The sequence below is a fragment of the Equus quagga genome, chromosome 15 (assembly GCF_021613505.1).
Source record: "Equus quagga isolate Etosha38 chromosome 15, UCLA_HA_Equagga_1.0, whole genome shotgun sequence".
NCBI classification, from domain to species: domain Eukaryota; kingdom Metazoa; phylum Chordata; class Mammalia; order Perissodactyla; family Equidae; genus Equus; species Equus quagga.
The window spans coordinates 32512255-32525256 of record NC_060281.1 but is presented as its reverse complement, the minus strand read 5'-3'; the positions used below and the strand labels follow the sequence as shown (position 1 = coordinate 32525256).

The 13002-nt window shown below is 52.9% G+C and overlaps 1 protein-coding gene across 20 annotated transcripts; it reads right to left on the bottom strand.

The window, feature by feature from the left end:
- Nucleotides 1-554: 554 nt before the first annotated feature.
- On the bottom strand, nt 555-11866 carry BAG6 (BAG cochaperone 6). Of its 20 annotated transcripts, none has more exons than XM_046640131.1 (26): nt 11595-11866; nt 10836-10956; nt 9591-9708; nt 9279-9475; nt 8988-9041; nt 8752-8826; nt 7673-7911; nt 7047-7176; nt 6387-6584; nt 5925-6177; nt 5498-5575; nt 5279-5386; nt 5044-5156; nt 4852-4939; nt 4363-4646; nt 3668-3947; nt 3328-3497; nt 3088-3141; nt 2855-2957; nt 2643-2767; nt 2324-2470; nt 2164-2223; nt 1910-2053; nt 1716-1823; nt 1039-1185; nt 555-740 (listed from the first exon to the last, which is right to left on the bottom strand). In XM_046640131.1, exons 1-26 carry the CDS (start codon nt 11849-11851, stop codon nt 645-647), a joined length of 3747 nt encoding a protein of 1248 aa, XP_046496087.1. In that variant the 5' UTR covers nt 11852-11866; the 3' UTR covers nt 555-644. The 20 variants fall into 20 exon arrangements, with proteins under 20 accessions (XP_046496087.1, XP_046496088.1, XP_046496099.1 ...); XM_046640132.1 differs by having other exon boundaries at nt 4852-4936; XM_046640143.1 differs by having other exon boundaries at nt 11572-11737.
- Between the last annotated feature and the right edge of the window lie 1136 nt (nt 11867-13002).

Sequence of the window (13002 nt, the reverse complement as noted above, 5' to 3'; positions counted from 1 at the left end):
GGCACAGCGGTTAAGTTTCCACGTTCCACTTCTCAGCGGCCCGGGGTTCACCAATTTGGATCCTGGTTGCGGACATGGCACCACCTGGCATGCAGTACTGTGGTAGGCATCCCACATATAAAGTAGAGGAAGATGGGCACGGATGTTAGCTGAGGGCCAGTCTTCTTCAGCAAAAGGAGGAGGATTGGTGGTAGTTAGCTCAGGGCTAATCTTCCTCAAAAAAAAAAAAAAAGTGGTTTCTTACTGGATAGTTTGAGAGCCCTATGCTAGCATGCACCTGGAATAGGTTACTTCCATCTCAGAACTCAGGTCTTTTATTTACATGCAAAAAGCTTTTGCATGAAATTTCCTTGAAAATGGCTGACTGCCAAAACGGGCTTGTACATTTTAGTGTTGTGTTGCGTGAACAGTAAAACATGACAGTGTACATCTCACAGGGAAAGGTTAAAGGCTGTCTGCTATAGCTGAGTTCCTAGAGATTAGTAATTTTACAAAATGAGTTCACAGAAGATTAAGGGACAGACTGCTTAATGAACATAATTTAGAGACAAAAGAGCCAGGAAAATCTGACTTTTATTTCTTAAATACTGTGAAGGAAGAGGGGGGAACGGTCCTCTGATAAGGGAGGGCCACAGAGCAAAGAGCTAGGGATCGTCAGCAAAGGCCCGGTGGGCATTAGGGAAGCGCTGGGGGCTGTAATTGGGGTCTTCCTGCAGTCGCTTTTGTATATCAGCCCGGAGCTAGAGAGAGAGAGAGCAGAGAGCAAGCAGGTTGGAGAGGCACTGACCAAGCCCCTAGGGTCCCAGCAAGCATGCAAGGCCATCCCTTAGGAGTTAACACTTCCCCACCAACCACACACACTGTCAGCAGCCCAACATGGCATCACTGAGCCTTCCCAGGGCAAAGCACTTTAAAAACATCAAGTGGTAGCCCCAGACTGACCAGTTCATCTCTGAAGGGGTCCAGGGAAGAGAACGAAGGACCCTAACCCAAGCCCTCCCACTAGACCATCCCTATTCTGCTCCAAGGTGGGGGCACCTGCTGCCTGTAGCTCTCCTGAACCTCTGGTGCCTCCAGGTCCCGGCTCAGGCTCTCGGGGCTTGTCAGGGGCCGAGCTCCGGCTGCCTTAGCTGCCCGGCTCACGGCCTCTGAGAGAAGCAGCTGGGGGCCCTCACCCTGCATCGTCTGGGGGACAGGAGGTTGGGAGGGAAAAGAGGATCAACGTCAGATCCAGTGCCACCACACAGCTCACCCTTTCCATGAGTCAACCACTGAGTCTCCATGCTACCAGAGAGAAGGGAAATAGTCCACGTGTGGTTTTGACAGCAGAAATGCCTTCCTAATTTTGTTTGGCTCTGGCCAAAAACAGCATTTGAATGTGCTGGACTTGCTCTTCAAAATAAGAGGAGCAGGATGGGTCAAGCCATCTGGCATTTAGAGCTAGTTAGTCCACAAGAGGAAACCCACCTTAAAGAAAACGGGCCCCAGTCACATGGGATTAGGCAGCTAGCTGAGGGATGACAGGAGTGCTGGCAAAGAGACCAACAAAGGTGAGGGGCAACAACCGTGAGCACGTCTGAGTCCCAGAAAGGCTTCCTCATCAATTAAATGAGGGGACTAAACTAGGAAGAATTCTTCCAGCTTACTGAGTTTGACTCTAAGCACAACAAGGGAATTTGGATAAAGAGGGATCCTCAGGGAAGAGGCAAACCAACCTTGCGTCTCTTGGCAGGCATACCACTGAGGTAGGCGTCACTCAGGGGGGGCTGTGGTTTCACCTTCCGCTGGCTTTGAATGTCCTGCTGGATAATAGGGACCCATTCCTGGGGTGGGGGGGAGATCATTAGAAAGTAGTAATTCCCACAACTTCCAGCTGCCTTGGTTTATCAGATCACCTCTCGATACTTACTGGGGGGACTGCAGCTGCCCAAGGTTCTGTCTCAGCTGAAGCTCCATCCTGTTCATCTCGGGAGCCCCCCTCAGGGGCAGGAGGTGGACCTCGGGACATAGCCTCTTCTGCTGTTGTCCCAGGGGCTGGGGAAGCATTCTCTCGCTGCAAGTCAGACAGCAGGAAGATCCAGGCTTCAGAATTCTTAGCCTCCAGCACTTCTGCCCCGAGCCTTCCACTCCACATTATCTAGTCCCTCAACCTCTCCCTGGTACCTGAGGCTCAGGGGAAGTTCTCTCTGATCCCTGAACTTCCATTGGCTCCTCAGAAAGTGGCTGTGAAATTGGACAGAGAAGGGAAACACCACAAAAGGCCCTCTCAGATCTCTCTAATTGCCTCAAGTCCCCTGACCCCATAGCCCATCAGGTCCCTTACCTGGGGGGGATCACCAATCCTGCGAACATATCTGAGGATGGCATCAGGGCCTACCGGCATGTGCTCCAGTACCACCTGAAGCCTCAGTCCCATCATTGTGGTGAGCCAGCTTACCAAGGACGGATTTACCCCACGAGACATGCGACGCTAAGGGGCAGAAAGCACAGGTGGAACACAAAATCTTCAACCAGCTTTTGAAAGATATCACAGGGTAAAAGGATGGCAGTTTGGAGAAGAAAAATGAAAACTACAGGATACCAAAGAGAATGGAAACCTGAGGAAACAAAAGGCTGGGGATCTGCAGCTGGGTGGTGCTTACAATTCGGCCATTGATGACAGCCGCAAGCTCCATCTGCTGTCCTCCCAAGCAGTGCAGGTTCAAGGCCAGGCATTCAAACAGGCCCTGGTTACACAACTCCAGCAAACGGGCCCCAAATCCACTGTCTGTGGGGCAAGACATAAGGAGGGAATGCAGGTACCTGGCAGCCCTGAACATTCAACATGCCCCACTCACCCCAGCCAGCCCCTGACCTGTGCAGTGCAGCACATGAGCAGCAATGCTATTAAACTGCTCTTGGAGAAATTCCAGGTTTGTCCGGATGATGTCCACACCTGGCTGAACCTGCACCAAAGACTGAGAGACAAGACACACAAAGAATGAAAAATCAGGAACCCTGAGAGACCGGGAGTCCAGGAGGAGGCAGTAGGAACAGGAGCTATCCTGACTAAACCCAGGAGAGGAGAGGACAGGGAAGGGTACTCACAAAACTCTCCCGCACATATTCTTCTAACCCCGTGATCAAGGTGTGGGTGGCCGTCTACGGGGGTAAACAGCACAGGTTTAGATCCAAGCCCCAGCCCTCAAGACGCTTCCCCCTCCACCCCCAACAAGTCCAAGGCTTGGGCTAGGGCAGTCACAGCTTTAGGTGACAGATAAACAGTTAGGAATAAGGAATGGAAAGTGAGGAGGAGAACAGCTCTGAGCACACAGGGTGTTCATTTACCCTGATGTTACCAGGTGTGGGCTCCTGGCCACCCAGGTAGTGCTGGTGGAAGAAGGATCGCAGCTGGGGCTGGAGCCGCTGCAGTGGCTGGAAATGCCCGTGGAGAAGCATCACCACATCCACCATGGAAAAGTTCTGGCACAGAAGAGAAAGCAGGGCCCCAAAGAAGCCTGGGGAAGGGGCAGAAGTCAGCAGTGGCTTTTATACGCAGCCTGCCCACTCACCACCAACAACCCATCAGCCTCACCCACCTTGGCAACACCCCTGAACGAAAGCCATCTAACCTGCCCCTGGCTGTCCCTACCTGAAGAAGGCCCAGGCACCCCCTGCATTTGCTTACCGAGGGCCCCATCAGCTCCAGGCTCAAAGATGTTGCTGGATCCACTGAGGCGTTGTATGAAAGCAGCGATACTTTCACTGCTGCCAGCCCGAGCCCCCAAGGAGCCCAGCAGGGAGCTTAGCACACCCTGCACCACCGAGGTATAAAACTCTGGTGGCAGGCTCTCAGGACCCCGGCCTCCAGGACTCCCTGCGCCACCAGAAGGGGACCCTGGTGGGGGCATGGTCTGCTGCTCTGGGGCCGGGGGTGGGGGTGGGGGTGGTGGAGGAGGTGGAGGGGCCTGACAAACAAAAGGAATAAAGAACAAAAGATGAGGTGAGAATGGGGACAAGGACATAAAATGGCATCAGAAGGGCACAAACCAACAGGGGTCTGGAAGATGGGGAGCTCTATTCTGGTCTTTACTCCTTAAAGCAGAGTACACATGGGTAGTTAATAGCACAGTCAGGCCAAGCAACTACATCTCCCCCTCGGAACGGGTTAGGTTAGAAAGCAGTGACTCTAACGACCATGCTTTCTCTACGCCTCATTTTCCTTATCTCCAAAATGGGTGGTCCAGACTCAATGAATTCCCAGGGTTCCTTCCCACTGACATGTCACTAGGGGCTGTAGCCCAATGGTGAATGATGGCAACAAGGCACCTGGCTGGGCTGAGGGAAAGGAAGGGTGAAGTGAAGAGTAAGACAACCACTCACCTGCAAGAAGTCAGTCATGCCTTGGAGAAAGGCAGGGACACCAGGCATCGCCACAGTGATGGTGGGAGAAGCCATGCCAGGCCCTCCAGTCCCTGGCCCTGCAGGCCCCAGCAGGTTCCCCAAGAGCTGAGAGAATTGAAGATCAGCAGTGGAGGTTTGAGGGGGTGGAGGCTGGGCAGGCCCCCCCGGGGCCGGGCCTGCTGTGGTAGCTGTGTTGGTGGTGCCAGCACTGGCTGAAGCAGTGGCAGGAGCTGGAGGTGGAGCCATTCCTGGGGTCCCCTGAGCTGCAGGGACCAAAAGAAGAAGTTGAAATCTGAAGAAAGACAAGATAAAACAGCATCTCCATTCTAGTCTGCCCACCAGGAAAGCAAGAACAAAGAAACTAGAGAGGAAACCACAAAGTGCCAGTGAGGAGGCTCAGAAGGGAGCGTTGGCCTTCAGAGCCAGGGAAATCTTTTAAGTTTGAGGTGGAGAAGAACAAGGACTCACCCACAAGGACAGGCTGCATAAGAAGCTGCCCCACAAGGCCGCTCACCATCTGGGCCAAGGAGGCATTGGTACCCAGCCCAGCGCCCTGCTGCGGGAAGAGAAGGGGAGCTTTCAGGCCTGCGCTTTCCATGCCCCACCAGAGGAGTCCCCCCACCAGGTTCTCCGCATAGAAACTCCCCTATCCTTACTCACCAGAGCCCCTGAGACTGGGGGGCCCCCAGGATGGGAAGGCCTAGCCTGTGGAGGGGTGGGCCGGGCAATCACCACCCGGGTTGGAGCTGTCGGGAAGCCTGGGACCTGCTGTCCTGTGGGTGGCAGAAGGGAGAGACCGAAGAGGGCTGAGGGCCGGGCCCTTGCCTGCCAGCGGACAGCACCCGCCACCATGGACCATGCCCCACCTCCCAGGCCTCCCCTTCCAGGTCATTACCTGCGGCCGCGGAGGCAACAGCTGCCACCATGGCCTGATGAGTGATCTGGTGGGCGACGGCGTGCATGAACTCAGGGGGCAGGGAGGGCAGCTGGATGAGGGTGGAGCCTGGGGGGCGGGTCTGATGTAACCTTGAACCTGGACCCCCTTCAACCCACCCACTCGGCCCTACCCCTTCTCTACCCAGAGCTTAGCCTGCTCTGACGCCCTCACTCTTACCCAGGGTCTGGCCATGACCAGGGGGTCCTAGGGGGCCAGTGGGAGCACTCGGAACTCCACCAGGCTGTGTGCCAGAATCTGGGCAGGGAAAACAGAGAGAGTGGCCCTGAGACAGGCGGGGCCAAGGCCCAACTGTATCCTCCTGAGATCGGCGTCCTTTAGGCCCCCACTCCCCGACCGGAAAGCCTGCCTTTCCCTCCACCTAGTCACGGAGGAGATGCTCCCTTCACCACACAAACAAATCTCCAAGGACAAGCAATCCCTCCTGCCCTTCACACATGCCAACTAACGCTTCTGCTTTGGTCTCTCTGCCACCACCGTGAGCCCTGGCCTCCCCCTTCCCCACCCTCATTCCCTCACATCTCAGCATCCAGCTGACCTCCCTCATCATGCAGCTCTTCTCTGCCAGCGACTGATTCTAACTCACCTTGAATGTTCATGTGCATCATGACCACGGGTTCCACGCTCTGGTGGGAAATCCGGATGACCCTCGGGTGGCTGGTGGTCGGTGGGGGAGCTGGTCCTGGGGGGGGAGCCCCCTCAGTTGAAGACTCGACAGTGGTCGAAGAGGGAGCCAGGGACGAGGCCTGCCCAGGACCAGGGGGAGGTGCCTCTGCATTGGGAGCCGGGGGGGGCCGAGTCCCATTCCCCGTCATGGTCACAGTGGTCCCCACATTGATCTGAAGGACACAGATAGGGCACAAATGAGAAAAACACAAGAGCCTAACCCAGAGCACACCAAGATATACTTTGAAAGTCGCCCCCATCCTTCGTCACAGCGTTTCCCAAGTCTCCTCCCCTTCTAACCGCCTTCAAGCCTGAGAGCTTACCCTGGGTCCTTCCACCCATAGCCCTCCACTCCCCATCAGGCCAGGCTCCCCCAACCCACCTGGATGGGGATGGCTGCCTGCTGGAGCACCATGGGGGTGGTGTAATGAGACATAGGCCGGACCACATGCAGGTGTCGCGGGGGCGCACAGGCCAGATTGCAGCGCAGGTCAGACAGTGCCACAAAGGTGTTGCCCAGCAGCCGCAGGCTCTCCCCGACCAGGTTGATCAGGCGCTGGTCCTCTTCACGGCCTTCTTGCTGTACCCCCAGGCCAAACACAGAAAAGCAGAAAATATTAGGCTAGAATCCACCTCACCAACAAAAGCACTAACGTCTTCTGAAAACAGCACACCCCCTTAACCTTTAGGTACATCCTTATAAGCTTCTGTGTAGAACAAATCTCTACTAATAAATTCTATTTTATATGTAAACAGTTTCCTATTAAAACAGATTCTACAATGATTATTATTAGTAAGTCATAAATACTAATTTCGCTTACTTTATAAACTGCCTAAATAACTCACTTAGGGAATCGAGGCATGCAAGGACAGTAGAAATCACAAAGATTATCACCTTCCCAATAAGGGAGGAAAAGATCACTTACTTACAAGTCTGGAAAAAATCATTTTCTTGCAGACAATGTCTTTTTTTGGGGGAAAGGGTTATCTATATTTCAGCCTTTTCCATTTGGGGAGTGCTGGGGTGGGGGGCGGGGCTCACATTATTGTTGTAGTCCGTGGTGGCAGCAGCACCCAGAACCTCATAGTAGCGCTGCAGGAAGGGCTGGAGGCGGCTCTCAAGCCGCTGTAGTTCCTGGAGCACCTCAACATACTCCGCAGGGGAGGGATGGCTGTGGGCAACCCCAAGAGGCAGTGAGCCTAGGCTTTCCTTAGATTCCCAAACTCACAGTTGACAGGGACCGCATCTGTCCTGTCTCTCCCTGGCCTCTCAGACCCCTGGCCAATCCCTTCCTGGACTAGCAGAGCTTCTGTTCTTTACCCCTACCCATGAGAAGATGGGGACAGAAAAATAAAACGCTTCCACCCTCCCCACCACAATCCTGTACCCACTCTAAAAAGAGATGGGGCCTGTGTGAACTCAGGGGAGAGAATCTTGATCAGGCTCAGGAAGCACCATTTGGATTTCCTTGCCCAAGAGTGGTGCTTCTGGCTCAGCTGCCAGTCCTACCCTGACTTCCCCACTCTAGAGCCCCTCCCTACCCCTCCACACTAATCCTACAAGTAAGACCTCCAAGCAACCCTTCCTCTGCCATCATACCTTCCCTAGTCCTCATACTTCCTTAGGATCCCCAATCCCCCTACCCAAAGATTCCCTCCATCTCTCACTTGGGTGCATTTGTCTCTGGGGCCGGCGTTGGGCCCGCTGGGGCTGGGCCAGAAGGGGTGAGCTCCGGGCTCTGGGCTGGGGCACGCTCCTCCACTTCTTCTGCCTCCATGGGCTCCCGAGGAGGTGCTTCGCTTTCAACCGGTTCTGATGTTTGAGAGCTCAAAGCTACTGGCTCCGGGGCCACAGTTGGTGTCTGCGGGGGCGGCTGACTGTGCTGTGCTTGGGATCCCCCTCGACACTGAAGGTGGGGGAGAGTCAGGATGAGATCGCTGCAGAGGATTACTCAGGTCAAAGGAGACTGAGCAGAGAAAGTGCTCAAACTAGGCTCCCTGAAGGCAAAGGTTTGCATCTGTATCTTTGACTCCCTAGCAACCAGTATAAGATTTACACAAATTAGCTGCTTAATAAATATCTGTAATGCTTTTAAGTGAATTACTAACAGAAAATAAGGACTGTGGTTTTCTAACCTCCACAAGAAGAGAAGGCCATAGTAGACCCTGCAACTCAAACTAATGAAGTTAGGAGATCCCAGTATCAAAAGTGATAATTAAGAAATTAAAAAGCAGGGCCGGCCCCATGGCCGAGTGGTTAAGTTCACACGCTCTGCTTCGGCGGCCCAGGGTTTCACTGGTTCGGATCCCGGGTGCGGACATGGCAGCGCTCATCAAGCCATGCTGAGGTGGCATCCCACATGCCACAACTAGAAGGATCCACAACTAAAATATACAACTATATACTGGGGGACCTTGGGGAGAAGAAGGAAAAATAAAATCTTAAAAAAAAAAAGAAATTAAAAAGCGTGGAATCTCTCTTTAATTGAAAAGAGCTGACATGAAAGTTATCTGACAAGTCTGAAACAAACTTTCCAGATACCAGGCACCAAGAGGATTGGCAAGGACAAGATAAGCTCACAAAGATACTTTTTCTGCCCCAAAGAATGAAGAATGTGGAGAAGAGACCAGATTAGGAAGGAGGAATCCAGTGGATGTAACCAGTCATGCTTTCGCCCCTAGGCTGAGAGAAAAGGGGTAGGGAGGATGCGGAGACAGAGGGACTCTAGCCAGTCTTGCACACTTACCTCCATCCGGGAGAGTAAGGTTTGTATGTCCCTGATCATATGCTGAGCCATCACCAGCCGTACTCTGGGCTCACTCTACAATATGAGAGAGAAGATCAGGGCAGGTGTGAAATAAAACCATGAGCTCCACCGTCTACTAAACCAGGTCCCAGCCATCTCCTCAACCAGGTCCACCCCCACCTCACGGCCTCCTTCTCCCAGATCCCCTTCCCTGACCCTCCCAGGCCCCGTGATACCTGAATCGGGGCCTGTTCCATGTTGATGTGAACATCCACAGCAGAGCCGTCACTCTGGGGAAAGGGTAAGGGAAGTTGCTCTGGGAGAAGCCAAATACTAAGGCCCCCACACTTCCAACTCATTCTCTGGAGCCCCACCCCTTTTCTCCTCAAACACTGAGGCCATTATCAGACCACAGGGGCCTCAAAACCCAATCTAAAGACTGGAAAACCTGTTTTATGAGCTCTCTGCTATCACAATCAAAACTACCCTTCCCCACAAAAACTCTCCCATGTGGAATGCAAGCTTACAGGAAGATTGAAGGTTCCAACCATGACATAGCTGTTGGCATTCCGGTCATGAACAGAGGCCCCAGGCCCCCGAGTACCAGGGGGGGGTCCCCCACCATGGGTGGCTGAGGCAGACCCTGTCCCAGAAGATGCCCCAGAAGGGAGCTGAGTCTGAGGAGGAGCCCGTTCCACAAGGTGGATAACCTTTCCCCCAACATCTGCAGAAAAAAAAGATACACATCAAAACATTATATGATCAGGTAAACCCACAGCCTGAGCTCATCCCTCTGGACAGCTGCTCCAACCTCTGAACTGCCTCCCCCATCCACTTACTGTATTCCTGGAGCTTCTTATCATCCTGTAGAACTCGTCCCTGGTAGATGAGCCGTTGTTTCTCAGAAGGGATGCTGACAGAGGCAGCAATGTGCTCCTTAAACTCCTTTACATTCATCTGTATCAAAGAAAAGACACGAATAGGTATCAGGGAATGGAAGAAAGAGGAAGGACAGAAGAGGGACAACTGACTTGTTGGGGTAAGGGGTAAAAACCATCCCATAATAAAATCACTACCCATTTGACTTGATTGTGAGGTAATTATTGTGCAAAGCCCCGAACTAAGATAACACCAGTCAAAATACAGACAATAAACTTAACAAAGTTCAGGTTACAGGCCTAGGAAAAAATTATATGGCTGAAAAACAGCAAAGCCAACTGATATTCCCTTCTCTTTTACTCTGCCTGGCTCCCAAGGGAATATGTGTCTAAAAATACCACTGACCCCCCCCCCAACGCAAAACGATACAATTCTGTTATCTCAAAGATAAAAGTAACAACAAGGAAAATGGGGTAAAGAATTAAGTTAAGGAAGGAAGACTCTACCAAGAAGAAAGAAGGGAGTAGAAAACAGAAAAATTTTTCCTAACTAGATAACTGACTCTTGGGAAGTAGCAGGCTATTTACATAAATCTACGCACCAAAGTATACATGATTTCTTAAATTCACGTAATACCATGTTTTAAAAATCATGGACCACCTCCTCACAATTTTGCCTCCAAGTATTATAGAAGTAATGGCATAAATGGCTGTCCCTATGGTGTGAAACTCCAAAGATTCAAATTATGCCAGAAATGTTAGTAATTCCACTCAACTGTCTACTAGGGCTCTACCTGCATCAGGAGCTCTGATTTCTAGTCTTTAAAAACACAGGACAAACCTGACCAATTTTTAAGACACACTTGCGTTTGAGTCTGTGTGTCCTGTTTCCCTTCCCAAAGGCAGAAGCCATATCTGCTCCTCTGGTCTGGTGTCCACCCACGATGATAGCATACAGATTCCTCCTTCCTCCATATTTCCCTGTGAATTGAGTTCTATCGAGGTGGAGGAAGGCAGAAGAAAATCTGCCTCACTCAACAGAAACCACACCTTCTCACTCAACAAGAAACATCAAAAAATTGTCTGCCTAGAATACTAACAAAGGAATTAATGAAAGAAAATCTGAGGACCAGAAGATCAGGCTCTTCTTTCAGGCCTATATGAGGAAGAACTAATAGGTGTCTTCCAGAAGTACTAGGGTCTCACCTGGGCCCCCACAATAAAGGTCCGAGTCTGAGAGTCCAGAGTCTTCACCAGCACCTCCAGGCTGTCAGGCTCTTCCATAGTGGTACTGGTACTATCATTGGGCTCCATGGCCGACAGTTCTCTAAGGAAGAATGGAGGGAGGGAGGCCTGCTGTCGCCCAGAACAGATTTTATATATCCGGAAGCCTCCCAGCCTTAGTCTCCGCCCCAATATCTAAAGAGCTTCTCCCACACAAGCACACACACTCACACCCGCCCCCATCCCCCTTCTGATTCCGGGGCAAAGGGAGAGAAACACAAAGGGCAGGAGATCTACGGCACAGAGAGCTGGAGGACGGGGAGGTGGGAGGGGCTCAACAATGCCAATCACAATAAGGGAGGGCCTGTCGGGCTCGGAAGCAGGGAAAAAAGCACGAGACCAGAGTCATAACCGGTCTCGACAAGACAAGGGCCCCCGAGGTCGGCAAACCCTGAAACAACGCGAGTCAGGGGGTCGCGCCAGACTGCGGAGAAAGTGGTTTAGCGCACGCGCGCTACGCCACGCCCATCGAATCCGACTAAGTCACGACAGACCGGAGATGAACGACACTCACGGGGGGCGAGAACGGCTAGCTGACTGCCCCCCTCTAACGCCTCTCCTCGCTGCTCCAGGAGAGCGGCGCAACCAACACACACCAAAGACACACACACACACACCCCACCACTCCTCGGCTCCGCCCCCGACTTCCCCACGGTACCGTCACTTCCGGTCTCCCCCAACCTGCCACCGACGGCCACTTCCGTTTCCCCGATAGTATTTGGGGATCGCGAGGCGGTACTTCCGGCTCCCCCTAGGTCTCCAAGCTTTACTTTTGTGGGGCAAGACGAAAAGGTCCGCGGCCCCAAACAGTAAGTTTCTGGGGGCGAGACGGACCGGGGCCGGCCTAGATGGGAAGAAGCCGAGCACCCCAAGGAGCCGCCGCCGCCGCCGCCGTCGCCCGCGGGACCTACTGCGCCTGCGTCCGTCGTACTGCGCATGCGTACACACTTTGGCACCTCCCCACCCCTGCTTGCGCTGTTCATTTCTCCTGTGCGCGCGCTTGAGCAATAGGAGGTTAAGGTGGCCACTATAAATGCCTGAAAAAAATTACCAAATGGGACTCTACGACTGCCTCGCGAGGCTCTGGACAGTTCTATGGCTCTTGCAGTTTGGATACTGGTGATTGTATGTCGTTAGTCTAGGTTAAAGTCTGGGCCGGCAGAGAATTTGGGGCGGCACTGTCCTGGTCACCTAAGATTCTGTCTTCCTGTCCCTGTAGCCCTCGCTATGCCAACCCTTCGGCGCCTCCGGAAGTCACCTTTTTCGTAGGCGGTTGGAGGTGGTTCGCGAGGTGTCTTGCGTGCGATCGCGTCGTTGGGCCTCACCTCGGTCCTGCCCGGTGGGCGTTCTGCGGAGTGTGGGCGCCATGTTGTTCACCAGGGGTGCGGGGCTGAGGGGAAACACTGTATTTGGGAGAAGCTAAGGATTTACCACTTTTCAGGACTATTGTCAAAAAAAGGGCGCCTCCGAGGTTGGGAATTCGGAGCGAATGGAGTCAGACTGGACTGAAACACAAGACTGACCTTGGGGAATTGAAGGGGCTGCTAAGGGGCTTCCGCAGGCGGGGGTCGCGAGGGCAGGGTAGTTACCGCCGCTCTGCAACCTCCTCCCACCCACGCCGTCGGGCAAGGTCCTGGACCGCAGGCGCTGCCACTCCTCCAGTCAGCCCGGTCGCTGCCGCGGTGCCTGCCTCCCGTGCCCAGCCTTTCTATAGTTTATACCTGGGTCCCAGTTAAGAGTTCTAATAAGCATCTGTTTAGTGAGCACTGCGTTTGTGCCAGCCAATTTGCTAAGGGATTTACGTAGTCATATTTAAAAGCCTTTAAACATCTGCGATAGTTACTACGTCCGTTTTATAGGTGAGTACACCTAGGCGAACCAAAGTGGCAGAACCGACAGATCCACGCCTGCCAGACTCTGCATCAAGCACTTCTACTTTACTGCCCCAATAAATTGTTACATTTTAGTTTTTTATCAAAAAATGTTAAACATTGCCCCAAAATAGTATCAAGAACCCTCATATACCCATCTTCCAAATTTTGTTCTTTTAACTAAATCGCAAGCCCATAGCAATCTTCACCTCTCGGGA

What these genes read in the sequence shown, in the direction of transcription:
- BAG6 (XM_046640131.1), bottom strand. Translation starts at nt 11,851, where the DNA reads ATGCGCAGTACGACGGACGCAGGCGCAGTAGGTCCCGCGGGCGACGGC. An exon ending in TGGTCATGGCCAGACCCTGG is followed by an intron (nt 5,387 to 5,497) that starts GTAAGAGTGAGG and finishes CCCGCCCCCCAG; the next exon opens with GCTCCACCCTCATCCAGCTG. An exon ending in TGTTGCCTCCGCGGCCGCAG is followed by an intron (nt 5,157 to 5,278) that starts GTAATGACCTGG and finishes TGCCACCCACAG; the next exon opens with GACAGCAGGTCCCAGGCTTC.